Source organism: Vicia villosa, unplaced genomic scaffold, assembly GCF_029867415.1.
Source record: "Vicia villosa cultivar HV-30 ecotype Madison, WI unplaced genomic scaffold, Vvil1.0 ctg.002028F_1_1, whole genome shotgun sequence".
NCBI classification, from domain to species: domain Eukaryota; kingdom Viridiplantae; phylum Streptophyta; class Magnoliopsida; order Fabales; family Fabaceae; genus Vicia; species Vicia villosa.
The window spans coordinates 121630-142555 of record NW_026705817.1 but is presented as its reverse complement, the minus strand read 5'-3'; the positions used below and the strand labels follow the sequence as shown (position 1 = coordinate 142555).

At 40.1% G+C, this 20926-nt stretch overlaps 1 protein-coding gene across 1 annotated transcript; it reads left to right on the top strand.

Annotated features, from left to right (window-relative positions):
* The first annotated feature begins 903 nt into the window (after positions 1-903).
* LOC131637556 (uncharacterized) lies at positions 904-13219 on the top strand. Its single transcript, XM_058908155.1, has 3 exons — positions 904-971; positions 1091-2544; positions 11118-13219. Exons 1-3 carry the CDS (start codon positions 904-906, stop codon positions 13217-13219), a joined length of 3624 nt encoding a protein of 1207 aa, XP_058764138.1.
* Positions 13220-20926: the final 7707 nt, after the last annotated feature.

Sequence of the window (20926 nt, the reverse complement as noted above, 5' to 3'; positions counted from 1 at the left end):
AACTATGGGCACACCTAATCTTCAGCAACCCATTGAGTGTGTCTTTCTATTGGACCCCTCTGTCTTTTGTCTGTGGCCAGTCTAAAAGACTTGTTAATTATTTGCGCTAAATATTTTTCAATAGGTCAACGATCAAATTGATGTAGCATTAAATAAAATGAAGGTTTATGTGAAAACTTGTTTCTATGTGTTTTTTTTTTTGTAACAAATAAAATATTTTGGAAAAGCATGATAGAAATTACAAGGATTACTTTGATTTTGCCCAACATAAATTAGTAATTCTTTTGCCTTATGCAGATTGTCATAAAAAACTATTGCTATCATCCGCCCAAGCATCAAGCTTCAGGACAAGTTGCAGGGACCTTAAAAGTTCATTGGTAATGTTCTCTGTATACTTGTGTTGGTTTTTATTTTAGAATAAAAGTAAAGGAGTTTCAATGTGACATAGTATAATTTATGGTTTCGTTATATGCTCTATCATTTTGTATTAAGAATCTTGGGTGTGTAATAGCGCTCTTGAGATAAAAGATGGAAGTTGTGTGTGTTTAGTTTGTTGTATGCTTGCTTAATGTTGCTACTCTGCTAACAGAAAACTTAATATTGTTTCTTGGTAAGCTAATAAAGTCTATTTGTGTTCTAGACCAGAAAAGAAGTATTAACGAGTTTTTTTTTATAATACAAAAAATTGGAATTTACTTCAAGCATTGACGAGTTTACTATTTAATCTAACACATTGTAAATTTAAATGCAGTACTCTTTGGTTTACGAAGTACACGAGAGTACACGCTCTAACCATACGTGTGAGTGTCTTGTTAATGTCAAATACACACTTTTTACCTAAGTGAGCATCACATACATAAATTTTTAGAATGAAACTTCAAATACCTTAGCAATGTAACTATTATGGCTAAAGTTGCAACTATTTCATCACAACATTACTTGCCATATGCTGATAAAAGTATTTATATTTCGTAAGAACTTGGTTTGATACCTCATCTCACGCTCACGCTGCTACAGGACAAACATCATTAAGTTCAGACAAGATATTAATAAATTGAATGGTTTTTAGTCTATTCATTATGTTGCCAAGATGCCATGGTGTTTCTAGGTCTCCAAGTCAACTTTCATGGGGCAGGGAGGTAGTTCATTCATGTGGCTTGATAGATCTTGGTTTTGAGGGTTACCCTTATACGTGGTCAAACGGCAGGATGGAGGAAGCAAACATTCAGTGTAGACTTGACAGAGCCTTAGCCTCCAGGAATTTTGTTGACATGTTTTCCCCAGTGCGTGTTATTCATCTTCCTCGCTTCGGGTCTGATCATGCAGCCATTAGAATTGACCTTGATGTCCTTCCTGAGGAGTTAAACTCAAGCCATGAATTTATCTTTCGGTTCGAAGAGGCGTGGACAAAAGATCCTACATGTGAGACTGCTATCAGAAGGTGCTGGGATACGGGTGGAAATAACGGAATCCATAAAATTAAATCTCTCCAAAGTCTGGGTGAGACCTTTAAGGAGTATCGATCCGGGGCTGTAAAGAAAGAACTCAACAGAATTGAAGGGAGGCTTAAGGAGGCGAGCAATTGGGATTCAGGGGAGCACGATGTCAGGACATATAAAGCTCTTGAGAAGCAAAGGGACTCCATTCAAAAGACTGAAGAAATTATTTGGAGGCAGAGGAGCCGTGCGGTTTGGCTTCAAGCAGGCGATAAAAACACAAAGTTCTTCCATGGGAAAGCCTCTCAAAGGCGCAAAACTAATCGGATACAGAAACTGCAGGATCATAGAGGGGTGTGGTGGAGGGGGGAGAAGCACTGTGAAAGGATTCTTAAAGAATATTTTTCTGATATTTTCAAAAGCTCTCAGCCGGAAAACATTGAAACTATATGCGACATTGTGCGGGGTAAGCTTAAGGCTGACCAAGTAGATTATTGTGCTACGCGGTTTACAGCAGAAGAGGTGGAGCTAGCTTTGTCTCAGATGCATCCCCTAAAAGCCCCAGGGCCGGATGGGCTACCATCACTCTTTTTCCAAAAATACTGGCATGTGGTGGGTGAGGATGTGAAACATCTGGTGCTGGGTGTTCTCAATGATAGTCAAGGTGTGGAGGATATAAATAGAACTTTCATCGCTCTCATCCCGAAAGTCAAAAATCCGGCGTCACCAAAGGAGTTCAGGCCTATTAGCCTATGCAATGTGGTTATGAAGTTGGTAACTAAGACAATTGCTAACAGAGTGAAGCAAGTCCTTCCTGATATCGTTGACGAGGAGCAAAGTGCGTTTGTTAAAGGTAGATTGATCACTAACAACGCTTTGATTGCCCTCGAATGCTTTCATTGGATGAAGAAGAAAAGGAAAGGCAAGAAAGGAGCAATGGCGGTTAAACTTGATATGGCCAAAGCTTACGATAGAATGGAGTGGGGTTTTGTGGTGGGGATCTTACGGTCCATGGGATTTCCTTCGAACCTGGTTAACCTTATATCCAATTGTATAACTACTGTCACATACCAGGTTCTAATCAATGGGAAAGCTTCTGGTGTGATCTGTGAGTACAAGATTACACTCAAAGATGTTTTTGATTTATGGCAAACTCAAATGAGCATTCAAACAACAAGGAGGAATCAGAAAAGCAAAGCATTTGATCACTCATGAAAGCACAAGGTGATCCACTATGCATATAAGTCGACTCAACACAAGCTGGACATGAAAAATGCAGAAAATCAGCAGTTAGGTCGACCTACTGTCAACCTAGGTCGACCTAAAATGAAGGAAAATCTATATACCTCTGCTAGGTCGACTCACAGACCATTTAGGTCGACTCAAAATGAAGAAATCTTCATATCAGTCTGCTAGGTCAACCTACATGGCAACTAGGTCGACCTAATCTGTGAAAATGTCCCCAGAATGCATCAGAAGAGGATTCTGGTCGACCTACTCCTTCAACAGGTCGACCTAACTGGGAGCAAAATTCTGCAAGCTCTGTTAGGTCGACCTAAGCACTACAAGTGGTCGACCTAACTGATCAAGAAAGTTCAAAAATCAGTTTTTCTTGGTTCTAACTGTTATGCAATCATATATATTGTGCAAGGGTAATTATTCAAGCAACACCAACGACTGAAAGATACACAAACGCTTCTCATCTTCGTTCTTCATCATCTCCAACACAATTACACATAATCATTCTTGCGTTGCGGGTTAGTGATGAGTTCGATAACGTCCATGGAACGGAATTGAAGATTCCTAGTGGGTGAAGGTTTGTGGGGTTTGTTGGTGAATAAAATCTGCGGGTTTTGTCCTCCACGACGGGTGGTTCTTGGGGGTTTTTATCAAGAGGCGTTCATTGAGGATTCGGCTGAGTGTAACGATTGAGGAACGGGGAGTTCAAGGAATCAAGACACTGCAGAAGGGAATCAAAGTGAAGCTCTTGGATAACCTTGATCTGGCTCAAGATTAAGGGGGAAGAAGATTCAAAGGATCGACATATTTGGTTTATCGTTTATCGCTTTGTTATCTTCTTTGTATATACTACTTTCAACATTAATGAAAGATTACCCAATTTCAGTTTGGAATTGGGGGCAGACGTAGTCGTAGCGAGGACGATCTACGAACTGCCTAAACAAATATCGTGTTCTTGTCGCCTTTACTTTCTCTTTTACTTTCTGTTCATAAATTGGTTATAAGTGCGAAATTGATCAACGATTCAAGTGTTAAAATTGTGAATTAAAGTTCTGCACAAACATCACAATTCACCACAACCTGAATCACTATCAACTTGAACCTATCACCAAGTGTTTGTGTTTTTGCTTAATCCAATCTTACTGCATTGCAAATCAAAGTTGTCAATCTAGAAGTTAATTGGATTTCAGTTGTTAAACGTATTGGTTAGCTATCATATTACTTCACCATCAATTCCACTTACTCTTTGGTTTTGAAACACATACGACCTTTGCAATAGCGGTCCAGAATAGACGCAAGTCGATTCAGAACCGCTTTCGCTCGAGTCTGTAGAAAAATCTGTAAAAACTTAGTGAGATCTATTCACCCCCCCTCTAGATCTATAGGCCAGCGTCTAACAAGTGGCATCAAGAGCTCTGGTTTATTCCGTGCTACGTGAAACACTTATTGGAAAGATGGCTTCTGGACCTAAAGGGGCTCATAATAGAGCTCCAGTTTTCAACGGAGAAAACTACGGCTATTGGAAGGATTGTATGTGTGTCCATATCAATGCAATTGATAGGAACATCTGGACAGCTATTGTCAATGGTCCATTTCAGATCACTATGACAAATGCAGCTGGTGCAGTTGTTCCAAAACCAGAAGATACTTGGAATGCTGAAGATGAAAAGAAATATGCATACGATTGGAAAGCGAGAAACATTCTAATCTCAGCTCTAGGAGTTGATGAATACTATCGCGTTTCCCATTGTAGATCAGCTAAAGCTATGTGGGACACATTGCAAGTTGCCCACGAGGGAACGGATGATGTCAAACTAGCTAGGATCAATACGTTAACTCAAGAGTTCGAACTTTTCCACATGGAAGATGGTGAAACCATCGAAAGCATGCAGAAAAGATTCGTTCACCTGAAAAATCGATTAAATTCTCTTGATAGACCTGTTTCCAATGCAGTTGCTACTAACAAAATCTTAAGGTGTTTGAACAGGAAATGGCAGCCCAAAGTTACAGCAATTAAGGAAGCAAATGATCTCAACACTTTAGACATTACCACTCTTTTTGGTAAACTAGAGGAACATGAACAGCATCTTAAATGCCTTGACATGCATGAGAAGAGGACAAAGAAAGAAAAGAACATGGAGAAAGAGGTAGAGAAGAAGTCAATAGCTCTAAAAGCTTCGAGCTCCAAGACCTCAAAACGAGAGCCAAAGGATAGTGACACAAGTGATGACGAAGACTCCGATGATGAGGAAATGGGACTGTTTGTGCGAAGATACAACAAATATCTAAAGAAAAATGGAGCAAAACATTCCGACAAAGGATTGATCAACTATAGAAAGCAATCAAACATGTTCAAACAAGATGACGACAACAAAGGAAAGATCAAAGGTCTTTGCTTCAATTGTGGGAAAGCCGGTCACTACAAACCGGATTGTCCATACCTTAAGAAAGAAAAGGAGAAGAACCAAAGCAAAGGTCATAACAAATCTAAAAGAGCTTACATAGCATGGGAAAGTGATTCATCTAGTGAAAGCTCGTCAAGCGATGAAGAAGAATCAGCAAACCTATGTTTCATGGCTCATCAAAACAAGAAAAAGAAAGCTGTAAGTCATCTTAAACCTGAACTCGTAGATAAGGTATCTCATTCTCAACTAAAACTTGCTTTTGAAGAATTACATAGAGATGCAATTAAAGCTTTCAAACTTTTGGCCTCAAATAAGAAAATATTTTCATATCTTGAATCAAAAGTTGAGAAAACCGAAAGGGATATGGAAGCTTTAAAACAATCTATGCTAGACATTCAAAAGGACAAAGTTGAAATAGATCCTACATCATGGTTTGGTTGTGAGACATGTCACATTTGGCAAAAAGAAGTGAGAGATCTAAAAGCCAAGTTAGACAAGGCTCTACAACCAAAAGTGACTTTTGCGGTTGATCCAAACAAGTTCAAAAGATCGTATACTCCTTTATATAGTAAATACACTTTTGTACCAAAAGTATCAACTAGCAAAACTCCATATTCTCATCATATTACCTGTCATTATTGTTGCAAAAAGGGACATACCATTGAAAAATGCAAATTTAGGAGAATTTTAGTTCCTAAAGGAGTATTTCAATGGTTGCCTAAGTGCAACAAACTGTGTACTCACTACCAAGGACCCAATGAAAATTGGGGACCTCCCTCCTTAAATTAATCTTGCAGGAAAAGTGTCTTGACATTGCCGAAAGGTTGTGGTTCCTTGATAGCGGATGTTCAAGACACATGACTGGAGACCTATCTCTTTTCGTTGAGTTTCAAGCAAAGAAAAAGGGGTATGTCACCTATGGAGATAACAATCGGGGAGCCATACTTGGTAAAGGAAGTGTAGGTAACCCTTCTACCACTACTATAACTGATGTGCTGCTAGTAGAAGGTCTTAAACATAATCTTTTAAGTATAAGTCAATTGTGCGACAAAGATTTTAAAGTAATGTTTACAAATTCTGGATGCACAATAGAACATACTAAGAAAAGAGACATTATGTTTAAGGGCTTAAGAGTAAACAACATCTACATGCTAAACTTGGATGAGGTATCTAAGTCTAGTACCAAATGTCTAGTTGCTCTAGGCGATGACTCATGGCTTTGGCATAGACGTCTCGCCCACATAAATTTTGACTTACTAAATAAAGTTGTCTCAAAAGATTTAGTAATCGGCTTACCCAAAATGAAGTTTTCAAAAGATCATCTATGTGATGCTTGTCAAAAGGGAAAGCAAACAAAAACCTCTTTTAAATCAAAGAACGTGGTTTCAACATCACGCCCTCTTGAACTACTTCACATGGATCTCTTTGGCCCTTCAAGGACTAAAAGCATAGGTGGAAACACCTATGGTTTTGTCATTGTCGATGATTACTCGAGATTTTGTTGGACAATCTTTTTACCTAGTAAGGATCAAACTTTTTCAGCCTTTACTCAATTTGCAAGATTATGTCAAAACAAAATGAACAACAAAATAGTTGCAATTCGAAGTGATCACGGTGGAGAATTTGAAAACATTCTTTTTGAAAAATACTGTGATAAACATGGAATTGAGCATAACTTTTCAGCTCCTAGAACACCTCAACAAAACGGAGTAGTTGAACGTAAAAATCGAGTTCTAGAGGAGCTGGCAAGAACAATGCTGAATGAGGGTAATCTACCAAAGTATTTCTGGACTGACGCGATTAGTACAACATGTTATGTTTTTGAATAGGATAACAATACGTCCTATACTGAACAAAACTCCCTATGAATTACTAAAGGGTAGAAAACCAAATGTATCTCATCTCCATGTATTCGGTTGCAAGTGTTTTGTTTTGAACAATGGTAAGGATAATCTTGGCAAATTCGATGCTAAAGCTGATGAGGGCATATTCCTTGGTTACTCACAATCTAGCAAAGCATATCGAATATATAATAAGAGATTACTTATAGTAGAAGAGTCAGTACACGTTTCTTTTGATGAATCTTATGCAAAATATGTCGAGAAAGGTCTTTCATTTAATGGTGCAGGCCCATCCACTGAAGACATTGTCAAGGATAAGGAAGACGAGGATGAAAGTACTGTAAAGAAAGATGCTGAGAGAGAGAAAGATGAGTCTCACAATGAAAATGAAAAAGAAAGCATCTCAAACAATGAAGAACTTCCCAAGGCCTGGACAAACGTGAAAGACCATCCAATTGATAATATAATAGGAGACATCTCAAGGGGCGTTACAACACGCTCAAAGATAAGTAACTTCTGCCATCATTTTGCTTTTGTTTCACAAGTTGAGCCGAAAAACGCTAAGGATGCATTACTTGATGAGCATTGGCTAATGGCCATGCAAGAAGAATTAAACCAATTTAAACGGAATGATGTTTGGGACTTAGTCCCTCATCCGGGAGATCATCAAGTAATAGGCACTAGATGGGTTTTTCGTAACAAACTTGATGAAAACGGTGTTATTACTAGAAACAAAGCTAGATTAGTTGCCCAAGGTTACAATCAAGAGGAAGGTATTGATTATGAAGAGACATACGCTCCTGTAGCACGTCTCGAAGCTATTCGCCTCTTACTTGCTTATGCTTGTTCTAAAGACTTCAAACTATTCCAAATGGATGTTAAGAGTGCCTTTCTAAATGGCTATATAAATGAAGAAGTCTATGTTGCTCAGCCACCCGGCTTTGAGAATTACATGTATCCAACTCATGTTTATAAGCTGAAACGTGCTCTATACGGTCTTAAACAAGCCCCTCGGGCTTGGTACGAACGGTTGAGCAAATTTCTCCTTAGTCAAGGGTACTCTAGAGGTAAAGTTGATACTACTCTCTTTATTAAAAGAAAAGATAAGGATATTCTCTTAGTCCAAATTTATGTAGATGATATTATATTTGGGTCCACTAATGCAAAACTTGTCAAAGACTTTTCTAAGCTTATGCAGAGTGAATTTGAGATGAGTCTCATGGGTGAGCTAAATTTCTTCCTTGGCCTACAAATCAAGCAACTCAGTCATGGAACGTTTGTGAATCAAACTAAATATTGTACGGAGCTGCTCAAAAGATTTGGAATGAGTGAAGCAAAGGAAATTGACACATCTATGGCAGCAAATACAAATCTAGACAAAGACGAGAAAGGTAAAGAGGTTGACGTGAAATTATACCGAGGGATGATAGGTTCACTATTATATCTTACTGCCTCAAGACCAGACATCATGTTTAGTGTGTGTATGTGTGCAAGATATCAATCTTGTCCAAAAGAATCTCACTTGAAAGCTGTCAAAAGAATTCTGCGATACTTACGTGGAACTACTACATATGGCCTATGGTATCCAAAAGGAAATGAGTGTCATTTGGTAGGATTCTCTGATTCAGATTTTGCTGGCTGCAAATCCGATAGAAAAAGCACTAGTGGAACGTGTCATTTATTCTCAAACTCATTAATAAGTTGGCATAGTAAGAAACAAGTATCGGTTGCATTATCCACTGCTGAGGCAGAATATGTAGCTGCTGGAAGCTGCTGTGCACAAATATTATGGCTCAAGCAACAACTTCTTGACTTTGGTATTAAGCTTGATCACATACCTATCATGTGCGACAACACAAGCGCCATAAACTTGAGTAAAAATCCTGTCTTACACTCACGTACCAAACACATTGAAATAAGGCATCACTTTCTACGAGATCATGTAGAGAAAGGAGACGTTACTTTTGAACATGTAGAAAGCAAGAAGCAACTAGCTGACATCTTCACCAAACCGCTAGCAACGGAGCAATATTTCAACATTCGTAGGGAATTAGGGATACTCGATATCTCTAATTTGGGCTAATTACGTTTGTTTTCTCTTAATATTATTTCTTTACTTTATGTATATATCTATTTGTCTTGCTAACATTTCTTTAGCATAAAGGTAGTTCATCATCAAGCCAGGCGTCATATTGAAAAAGCGGTAACGTAATTGTTGTTCACTTCCAAAAATATCATTGATACTATAATATGCTATCAATTAACATGCTTATAGTGACCTCATGCATAAAAACTGCTCCTGCTCACATATGTGTCTCATTCTACCATTAACTACCTTTTACCTACTACACTATACATGCTAGCATTATTATCTATGGTTCTCTTGTTACTCTTCTATTCTCCTGTTTTCTCTTTTTGATGTTGACAAAGGGGGAGATAGATGCTGGATGTACGGGGGAGCTTTGTTGAGAGATTGCCCTGTTGAGAGATAGATGCTGGATGTACGGGGGAGCTCTGCTGAGTCTTTATCATTTACTACCAGAGCTTAGTCGAATGGTTTGCCATCATCAAAAAGGGGGAGTATGTGAGTACAAGATTACACTCAAAGATGTTTTTGATTTATGGCAAACTCAAATGAGCATTCAAACAACAAGGAGGAATCAGAAAAGCAAAGCATTTGATCACTCATGAAAGCACAAGGTGATCCACTATGCATATAAGTCGACTCAACACAAGCTGGACATGAAAAATGCAGAAAATCAGCAGTTAGGTCGACCTACTGTCAACCTAGGTCGACCTAAAATGAAGGAAAATCTATATACCTCTGCTAGGTCGACTCACAGACCATTTAGGTCGACTCAAAATGAAGAAATCTTCATATCAGTCTGCTAGGTCGACCTACATGGCAACTAGGTCGACCTAATCTGTGAAAATGTCCCCAGAATGCATCAGAAGAGGATTCTGGTCGACCTACTCCTTCAACAGGTCGACCTAACTGGGAGCAAAATTCTGCAAGCTCTGTTAGGTCGACCTAAGCACTACAAGTGGTCGACCTAACTGATCAAGAAAGTTCAAAAATCAGTTTTTCTTGGTTCTAACTGTTATGCAATCATATATATTGTGCAAGGGTAATTATTCAAGCAACACCAACGACTGAAAGATACACAAACGCTTCTCATCTTCGTTCTTCATCATCTCCAACACAATTACACATAATCATTCTTGCGTTGCGGGTTAGTGATGAGTTCGATAACGTCCATGGAACGGAATTGAAGATTCCTAGTGGGTGAAGGTTTGTGGGGTTTGTTGGTGAATAAAATCTGCGGGTTTTGTCCTCCACGACGGGTGGTTCTTGGGGGTTTTTATCAAGAGGCGTTCATTGAGGATTCGGCTGAGTGTAACGATTGAGGAACGGGGAGTTCAAGGAATCAAGACACTGCAGAAGGGAATCAAAGTGAAGCTCTTGGATAACCTTGATCTGGCTCAAGATTAAGGGGGAAGAAGATTCAAAGGATCGACATAATTGGTTTATCGTTTATCGCTTTGTTATCTTCTTTGTATATACTACTTTCAACATTAATGAAAGATTACCCAATTTCAGTTTGGAATTGGGGGCAGACGTAGTCGTAGCGAGGACGATCGACGAACTGCCTAAACAAATATCGTGTTCTTGTCGCCTTTACTTTCTCTTTTACTTTCTGTTCATAAATTGGTTATAAGTGCGAAATTGATCAACGATTCAAGTGTTAAAATTGTGAATTAAAGTTCTGCACAAACATCACAATTCACCACAACCTGAATCACTATCAACTTGAACCTATCACCAAGTGTTTGTGTTTTTGCTTAATCCAATCTTACTGCATTGCAAATCAAAGTTGTCAATCTAGAAGTTAATTGGATTTCAGTTGTTAAACGTATTGGTTAGCTATCATATTACTTCACCATCAATTCCACTTACTCTTTGGTTTTGAAACACATACGACCTTTGCAATAGCGGTCCAGAATAGACGCAAGTCGATTCAGAACCGCTTTCGCTCGAGTCTGTAGAAAAATCTGTAAAAACTTAGTGAGATCTATTCACCCCCCCCTCTAGATCTATAGGCCAGCGTCTAACATGATCAAACCGGAGAGGGGTCTCCGTCAAGGAGACCCCCTCTCACCTTACTTATTTGTGTTGTGTGCTGATGTATTGTCAGGTATGCTCAAGAAGGAGGCGCGGGAAGCTCAAATTCACGGTATCCAGGTCGCTAGAAAGGCTCCTGTTATCACTCATCTCCTCTTTGCGGATGATAGCCTGCTTTTTGCGAGAGCATTGTGCACTGAAGCTGCAAAGATTATGGACATCCTTAAAAGATACGAGTCTTCGTCAGGACAAATGGTCAATCTTGATAAATCAGAGGTTTCCTTTAGTCGAAATGTACCAGAAGCAGACAAACAAATGATCCGTAACAGGATGGGGGTAAAGACGGTGGAAGCTCATTCAAGATATCTAGGGTTGCCGGCTCTTTTTGGTCGTTCAAAGAAGCTCGTGTTTTCTCAAGTCATCAATAGGGTGTGGAAGAAGGTGAAGGGGTGGAAGGAGAAGACAATGTCTCGTGCAGGAAAAGAGGTTCTAATCAAGGCAGTGGCCCAAGCAATTCCTACGTATGTTATGGGGTGTTTCAAACTTCCGGAGGATTGCTGCAAGGAAATTGAGTCTTTGCTGGCCAGATTCTGGTGGGGATCCTCGGCGGATGACAACAAAATCCACTGGTTGAGTTGGGCTAAGATGACAAAAGCTAAGGGAGCTGGTGGTATGGGCTTCAGGGGGATAGGAGATTTCAATGTCAGCCTATTGGGGAAACAATTCTGGAGATTACAGATGGGCAATTCTTCATTACTGGAGAGGGTCTTTAAAAGTAGATACTACCCTCGCACTCCGATTGGTGAAGCTAAATTGGGCTACGCGCCTAGTTATGCGTGGAGAAGTATTTTTGGTGCAAAGGAGCTAATTGATATGGGATCCAGATGGAGAATTGGGGCAGGGGACCAGGTTAATATTCTTCGGGACAATTGGATTCCTGGAGCGGCGGCGGCTAAAGTTTTAGGGCCGGTCCAGGGTATTTCAGCTGAAGCCACTGTTAGCTATCTCATAGATGAAGATTTGCGTTGCTGGAAACATGACTTAATCAAGGAGTGTTTCTCTCCGATGGTGTGTGAAGAAATTCTGAGTATTCCTTTATCGTGGCGGAACATGGAGGATAAATTAATTTGGTATCCTGAGAAAGATGGAGAATTCTCTGTTAAGTCTGCATACCACCTCCTGCGTTCTAAACGTGACGCTGCGTTTCCAGGCCCCTCTAGCCACTCTCAGAACCTGGTGTGGAAGCGTATCTGGCAGGCACCCGTGCACAATAGAGTCAGGAATTTCCTGTGGCGCACTGCCAAGGATATTCTGCCCACGAGAGCTAATTTGCATAAGAGAAAGGTAAACCTAGCACCAGATTGTCCTCTATGCCATTCCCATGTGGAATCTTCGAATCATCTTTTTCTTCATTGCAATGTAAGCAAACAGGTTTGGTTCTTATCACCCCTTGGCCTCCGAATCCCTCCCTCTTCCGATCTTATTTTCTGGCTGGATAAAATGCTGAACAGTGGAGATCCCTATGTGTCTCAATTGTTTAGTGTTATTCTGTGGAAAATCTGGTTCTATAGAAACAGGGTGATTTTCAAAAAAGAGGATTTTGTGCCCCACAAGGTTGTCCATGAAGCCATGGATTGGATTCAAGAGTACAATGTTTCAAACCCACCCAAAGGTGTGCACCGGTTGGCAGCTGTAGGTGATGAAAATGGAAACACAAAGCCTGGATTTACTTCGGTTTATGTGGACGCGGGCTGTTTCGAAGATGGCACTGTCGCCATGGGTTGTGTTATGAAGGGGACTGATAAAGGAGTGTTCTTTTCCGCTACTAAGAAGCAATCGATGAATGTGGATCCGTCAATGGCGGAGGCCTTAGCGTTGCGCTGGGCTTTAAAGATGGCTGTGGAGTTTAGCATTAAACAGGCAGTCTTTTTCTCGGATGCGCTGTCAGTGGTTGATTGTATTAATCGTATTTCTTTTAGTGCTGTTATGGATCCAATCATTGGTGACTGTTTAGATCTGCTTAACTGTTTTTCTTCTGCTATTTGTGTGTATGTTAGTAGAGTGTACAACACTGATGCACACAACTTAGTTAGTATTGGGCACAGATTGGGTTCTAGGACCTGGCTAGGCCTACCTTCTTCTGTCTCCCCTGTTGTATTTTTTCCTTCTCAGTAATGGAATTGTCTTTGAATCAAAAAAAAAAAAGATGCCATGGTGTTTTCTTGGTTGTAGATAGATACAACATTTGTAATATCCCATATTATAATCAAGCATGATTATGAAATACTAAGAAGATATTGTGGATTAATTATGCATTAAGAAAGATTAGTTGGAGTAGAAGGAAATTGGTTAGGACCTAACCAAGTGGCAATGGTGTAAATATGATTTAGTTAGAGGGTATCATGGACTTTAATCTTCACATGCATGGCATTAAGGAAGTTGGTAGAGACTTACATTTGCAAATCAGAATTTATGTAAGTAAGAGAAGGAGTGTGAGCTAAAGGCATAGAAGAGAAAAGAAGAACTCATGCATCAAATTCCATTTTCGTATTCCCATGGCAGCCTCCACTAAATCAGGTATAACTCTCCGCTCGTAACTCTGATCGTAACGGTTCTGGTCTCGTTGGAAAGCTAACGAAATTCTCTTCGATTTGGTATACTAATTCGCACTCATAGGTGTTGTATTGAAGGAGAAAACCGAGCTTGAAGTTGTGTCAGTTATGCTGAAAGTGTGAAGAGAGGGATTACGGGTTTGTTCTTGTTAGAGAGGAAGTTTTGATCAAAAAGGAAGCTTAATGGCTGCATGATCATCATCTCAACCTCCATTTGATCCAAGGTGAGTCCTTAGATAGTGACTTAGGGATGTTGCATGTAAGGGTTTGTGATTGGGGATTTAGGGATTGTGAGATAAAAACATAATATGTGATTACTAAAACTTGTTTATGTGATAATAACTGAATATGTGTTCTTCTGATCAATTGCATGCAATAGATTGCTAATATATGATTAGACTCGTATTTGGAATGTTATAGGTAATTGGTTTAGGTTTGGGACTGGTTTAGAACCCTTAAAATGCAGAAAATTGATTCTGCTTCAGGGTAATCGGTTACTGGCATTTGGGTAACCGGTTACTCTGTAGAAAATTGCGGGCATTTTTCATGCCAGTAACCGGTTACTGGATTCTGGGTAACCGGTTACCCTGGGCAAAAGTGCAAAAATCAGCAAACTTTAGAAATCCGTAACTTTTGCGTCGTAAGTCCGTTTCGCGCAAACTTTATATCGTTGGAAAGCTAGCGACGTGCACTTTCTAATTAAATTGGTCCCCAAACCAGAATGTTAACTTATCACAAGAAATTTATGTCTTTCCGATTGTTATTAATTATTATATCATGCATTAAGTAGAATGTCTATTTCTATTACGAATATTATATCCATGTTTGAGATGATATGCAACTATGTGATGTGCATGAAATCCTGTTGACACCGTCGTTATGGTTAAACGATCGGCATTGATTTTATTGTGTGACTTAGCGCTTGTTATGCGTGTGTATGCTTGAATCGAAGCGGGCCGGGGGCTAGGTTGCGTTATGTCCCGGGCTTTGTGATCAATGGGACAACCCCGATCGTGTGATCTTGGGCTCACACCTGAGCTACCGTTGCAGTGTGCTTGTGAGGGTCTTGAGGCATTTTCCCACTTGGCATTAACACATTTGCGTGCTCGGTATGGTGGCATTATGCGGCTAAGTAGGCCTACGCATAACAGGTAAACCATCTCTAGTGGTGCCATGTAGGCTACATCACTAGGCTTTTGCCCGATGGACCCATGTGTCAAGATGGCGTATTTGTACTCGGCGTTAACACATGTGCGTGAAGATGGTTAATGGGACAATGACGCCAATTAGGCTAAGGTCATCTCGCGGCCATTTAGGCTTGTGCGAACCCGTCTAATCATCTTGCGGTGTGCTTGTACAAGTCTCTTGACAATAGGCATGGGCGTGATTCATCGAGGGTGTGTTTTATAACATAGTCGAGGCATTAACGCGCTTCTGGATTCCCCGTACACGGGTATGACTTTTGGCATACGTGTTTGTATACTTGTGATATGATGAGTCCTATGGTGGACGATTCCTTGTTTTCTCCGTACTTGTACCGGATGTGAGGATAAACCGCGAGTCAATGGTGGATTCGGTTTTGATGCATGTACCCTGTAGATCCGAGTGGACCCATAGGATAGGAGGACTCACTGAGATTTAGTAATATCACCCCAATCAACTTATATTTTTTTCAGGTGCAGTTTAGTAGCGTTTGGTCAGTAGCAGGTTTGGACTGAAAACTTGGAAGTGGTGATGGCTCAGAGACCTCGTCAGATCTCATTTTTCCGCTGTGCAGATCCATTGAAGACACATGTTTTGCTATTCCTAGTAGAAGTTCATGTTGTACTCAATATGGATCTTTCTATATCTATAGCTTTTGTATGTACTCAGTATCAACTTTTAACGTTTCATGCATAATATACTAGTCAGTTATGTATGGGGTGTTACAGTTGGTATCAGAGCAGGTCGATTCACGGCCGAACCATGATACATCACTAGCAATTCCTGTCCTCCTCACATGTGTGCGTTGCTAGCCTGATTTTACTGATATCTCATTCAGTTGTTGAACTTGATCAACTCATCGACTGAGTGTGAGACAGTAAAATTACGGCAGAGCCGCCACGAGGGCTCGTAAACCTGTAAGTGTCGTGAACCCAAGTAGAAAGGATCGATTGGGTGGTGAATTGTATATGGAAGCTGGATTTATTGGACGACGTACGTAGAAGGAATATTGGAGTTGTCAGACTTAAGAGGAGCGTTTGACGCAAAGAAGTAATACCCGAACTACCAAGGTGTGGATTGAGACAGCTAGAACCCCCAGGATTTTGATTGGACGAAGTGAAATTTCCTATAAGTCTTGGTAATAGCAAGGGAAATCCAAACAAGATTGAGTAGGAGCCTTGTAAGTAAGATTCCCCAAAGGTGTTGAGCCAGGAATTAGTAGGATTCAGTACTGATGATGTTGTCGGTGTTGGGTGTGACTGATGAGCTGATAGGACAGAATAACCTTTGGAAGTGCGGACACAGAAGTCATACCTTTATTATTACGCTAGTACGGACAGTGATTGGATGGGCGAAGTATTAGATCCTGCTCCAACTTGAATTACCCTAAGCGAGAGTAGTTTCCTAGTGAAGGTTGGTGGAATATACGAACGTGGTAACTTGCGATTGGACGAGGCTTGAATACCCGGTCGATAGAAGAGGATGTGTATTTCTGTTCTTATCATTTTATATTTAAGTTCTAGAACTACGCTAGATGGAATATGAAATGATGTAGAAGCGTGAAATGCAGTAACCTAAGTTCTTGTTAATTGTTGTTCGTCTGACCCCGAGTGAAGCCATAGAACTACGCTTGGCGTTGGGCGTTCAGGCGAGTAAGAACTAAGATCTATCTGGACTGAATTATCCTTGGAATCTCATGCATGCGTGGGAAGAGTGGGTACGTGCACTGCATGGTAATCCAAAGTTGAACTTCAAATCTTCGTGTTTGGCGTTTTGGCTTTCCGAGTAAGTAAACCTTGGTGTGTAACACTCTCAGATTTTAGCATCCTGAGGAGTGTAATTTGAAGGACTTAAGGAACGATGAACCATTGGAGGTCTGTTCAGACACTTGTCGGTTGTGACTTTAGGATACGCGTGGAGATCGTTATACGCCACGGAGGTAGATTACCTGGATACATGGCCTCGGAGTTGGACCACCATGTCGGTACTACCAGACGGGTATAGTGCCACAGTATCGCTATCGTGCACAAGATGCGTGAGTCATCCATTTCCCAACATGTGTGGGACAAAGGTGATCTGAAGCTCAAGGTAGAATTCTGATTTGGCACTCATGAGACGCAGATCCAGACTCTCATAAGGTATGTGGGATAAGGATCCATATGTCGCGCTCGATAGTGGAGGAATAACTAGACATGCGATGGTGGGACGGATCAAGATCCGATACTATGCTTATAGAGACTCTGAATAATCATGCTCGCGCAAGTTAGAGTCAGATTATACCTTGCAGACGTTCTCGTTTCATGAAGTGTTAAGTTGGCAATTTTTGCATGAGTGTCTAGAGTGGGACTCATGTGTGGTCATGATATCCTGGTCAGCATGGTGAGTGACTATCATGTACCATTGGCTACCGGTGATGGAATATGCGAATTGTATCTTGGACTAGTTTGATGTGTGATGTATCCGGTAGAGTGTCTGTAGATACTCTGAGTGAAGAAATGTCAATCTTGGTAAAGCATAGACATTTTGGTTTGAGAGCTGCTGAGGAGTTTATAAGAGAGATGTTCGAAATACATAGTGAAATTTCTTGCATTGTGGCTACACTTCGACCATTGGAAGCACTGCAATGAAGGATGCAGCCGCCGAGGAAGTCAGTTGAGTGTCTGATTCAGAGGTGGAACAAACATTAGATGACTGTGTGAATGGAGTGTGGCTATGGGAGGATTGTTATATCAGTAAGTCGTACGAGTTATCAGAGGTGATACTACGCTAAGAGAATGAAGGTGTATGGTTGGGTAGAAGTTGTGTAAAACTGCTAGAGTTATCATGAGCTGCAGTACATTTTTAAAGGGTTTATTATAACGGTTTAGCAACAAGATTTGTTGGAATGACAGACATAACGGTTATACACTATGGGAATTAGTAACGAAGGACGATTTCTAAGTTAATGAGCATTTGGTTTCCAATGTCCTGAAACAGGAGCGTGTGCTTAAGTTGTGAAAGATAGATCTATTCTGAAATGATGGAGTAACTAGAGACTTGGTTCTGGGGAATACGCAACTTCGGGAAGTAGTAGTCGACGATGGATGTATATGGAGTTCGGGCACGTGTGTATTCGGCGACATATGTGCCTGATGTCTTATCATGTGGTGTGTTGTATGAATCTTGAGGAAGGACCGTTGTTATTCGAGGATAGGGTAAAGCTTAGTGAAATATTAAAAACTAAGTGAATTATGGATAGAACGTGACTCAGAGGATCTCAAGGTGTGTGAATTGTTGGAATCAGAGTCGCGCAACGGATCAAGGAAGAATCAGATAAGTCTGAGGTAGGAACAAACAGACTATTTGTAGGATTTTATGTTGGGATGAAAGTATCTTCCTAAGGGAAATTGTCGAAGCAGCGTTTCGTTCATTCTAGTCTCTCAAGGATCACCATAACTCGAGAGGTGTTGTCAATGGGCCAGCTTGGGAATACATTTGGTGGATGGCATGCGGTCCGATGTTCGTAGGTCATCAGTTTAGCTTGTAAGTCACAAGGGTTGGACTGAGTATCGTGACCGCTGAAATGCTGAAGACCAGTGAGGATTCTCAATTGGCGCAAGTTCTTCGTGGTTATGTCTTGTGCACTGTGAGCGTGCGTGAAGAGTTGGATAATGGTCGTCGGGTAGCGTTTGGAATTCACCGTTCATCGGTGGAACCTTATGCGAAGTTGTTGGATATCAAGGCTATGGTTGTGGAATTCTACACCTTCGCGGTTTACGATGACAGTTGTTATGTCTAAACTGGAGTAAGGAGATTCAGTTGTATAAGTAAAGGTAAACTTGGAACAACCATCCTAAGACTTTGGAAACCAGAAGTTAAGACCAAGGAATTTGGCTAACACCTAATGACATTGTATGAACTCGAGTGGAGAATAATTTGAAGTGTTGTCGCAGAAGTGACGTTGTGGCAGTAATTCTCGAATGGGAAGTAATTCAAGGAGCTGAGTGAATCAGTAATGTTTGTTGAGTAAGGGTGAACATACCAGAGATTGAAACGAAGGATATCCGACATAAGTGAATTACTAAGGTTTCTAGAGCTATGGAAATCTGGTATAGAGCGATGAAGGTCTAGGACTTTGGAGGGATCTTTCCCAGGTATGTCTGTAACTCGGTGAACTGACTTTTATTTTTAAGATGCAACAATGTTGCGGTGAGCATGAGTCGCCACCGACTTTTATTTTGTCCAATTTTAGGAAAGGTAAAAAGTACAGAAAAAGACCTTTTTCTTAAAAGAAAAACGGGCTCGGGAGGTAAGTTATGAAAAGGGAAGGTGTAAGCACCCTTTTCATCTGTAGTTATCTACGGGCTCTTAATTTGCTTAGCTCATGTTTGTTTGTTTATTTTGAGTTGAAAAGGGACATAAGGACTTTAGCGTAAATGCGTAGCCTTAGTTTTTTGAAAGAGTATTGAAAAGATGTTTTTAATTGAGCTAGGCATTGTTGCACCCCAAAATTTGCCCATTTTATTTATTCCTAATTAGCTTATGCTTCGCATCTCATGTGCATATTTCATTTAGGCCATCTAACTTTCATACATTCATTAATCAACTAACTTTGCATTGGAGCAAGGATCTTGGAAGTTAGGGTTTTTTATATGGTCGTTCATGGTGGACTTCTTTCTCCTAAAGCTGCAAGATCTTTCTCTATACAGGTTCACCAAGGGCAAGAGATAATAAAGAGTTTCTTATATGTGGTGTCTGCAATTGCTAATTCAACCGAGATTCATTGTATTTCATGTCACAGTGTTCTTATGTGCTTTAGTTACTATCTCCAGTAAGAATTCCTTAAAGTTTTCATTATTATGCTAGATTGAAGTTCGTTCAAGTGAGGTTGTGGGTTCGGTACAATTCAAGTATTGAATCGAGTTCTTTAAGATATGTTGGGATGGAAGATTAATTCATTTTTGTTTTGTTGAGAATACAATCTACAAGAGGAATTCTGAATAAAGTCCAAGAGTAATATGGAATACAAGCTTCATTACAAGTTTTTGGAAGTTTGTATTACAAAACTTATCCAAAGCCCATTCAAATTCATTACAAAAACTACAAAACCATGTTCTTTATCAAAAGGCCCAATGAATTATCAAGTTACAATATCCATTCATTTCAAAAAACCATTCAAATGCTACTACAAAACTCATTAGAAGATCCAAATGTACAAAAGCTACGATCAGAATTCTCAAGAAAACGACATGACGTTCAATATTACACAAAGTTTCAGGAAATTCCTAACTCTAAACCTATGCTAAGGTGCTCATGATCTTCAAGCTCCTATGATTTCCAGCCATGATCCATGGGCTTCACACTACAACCTGCAACCAATACGTGACTTCGCCAACTGTAAAATGAAAGAAGAACTCGGTTCCACAATTCCACAATACCTGCATAAACCAACAAAAACCGCATCAATTCGGTTCACAAAAAAAAAAACGAACGGCATAAGGAATTAACAGAAAAAGGTTCTGAATCACCTCATAACAGAATTCACAAAACTTTTCTTCCGATCTTCATTCATTCATCACCATCCTCACTTCACATTCTTCAACCTTCAACTTCACTCACCCTCTTCATTTCTCTCTCATTCTTCACCCTGCCTCATCCATCCTCATCTACTACACTCCCAATCTTCTCCATTATTAACCTCTCTCTCTCTGAACCTTCATCATCTCCATTCAATCACCAGAGAAATGAAAAAAGAGAAAAGATTAAAAGAAACTCACATAACAGCAACAAGAATATCGTAACAGGAAATACTCACAAAAGAATCTGTAACAAACTTCTCTGAAATCAGAACTTCTGAATTCCCTCCTCCCTCACGATTCATCTCCAATCTTCTTCAATTGCTCTTTCTCAATCTTCATGACAACTCGCTTCATCTTCTCTCACCTTCAGTCATCACCAAACCTGTGAAACAGAAAAGAAAAGAATCACAAACCAGAACATAAACGTAACAACCTCCTCTCCATCAATCGACGATCTCCATTATCTTCATCAATGATCTTCTTCAACAATACGCCTTCATCTGCAACGA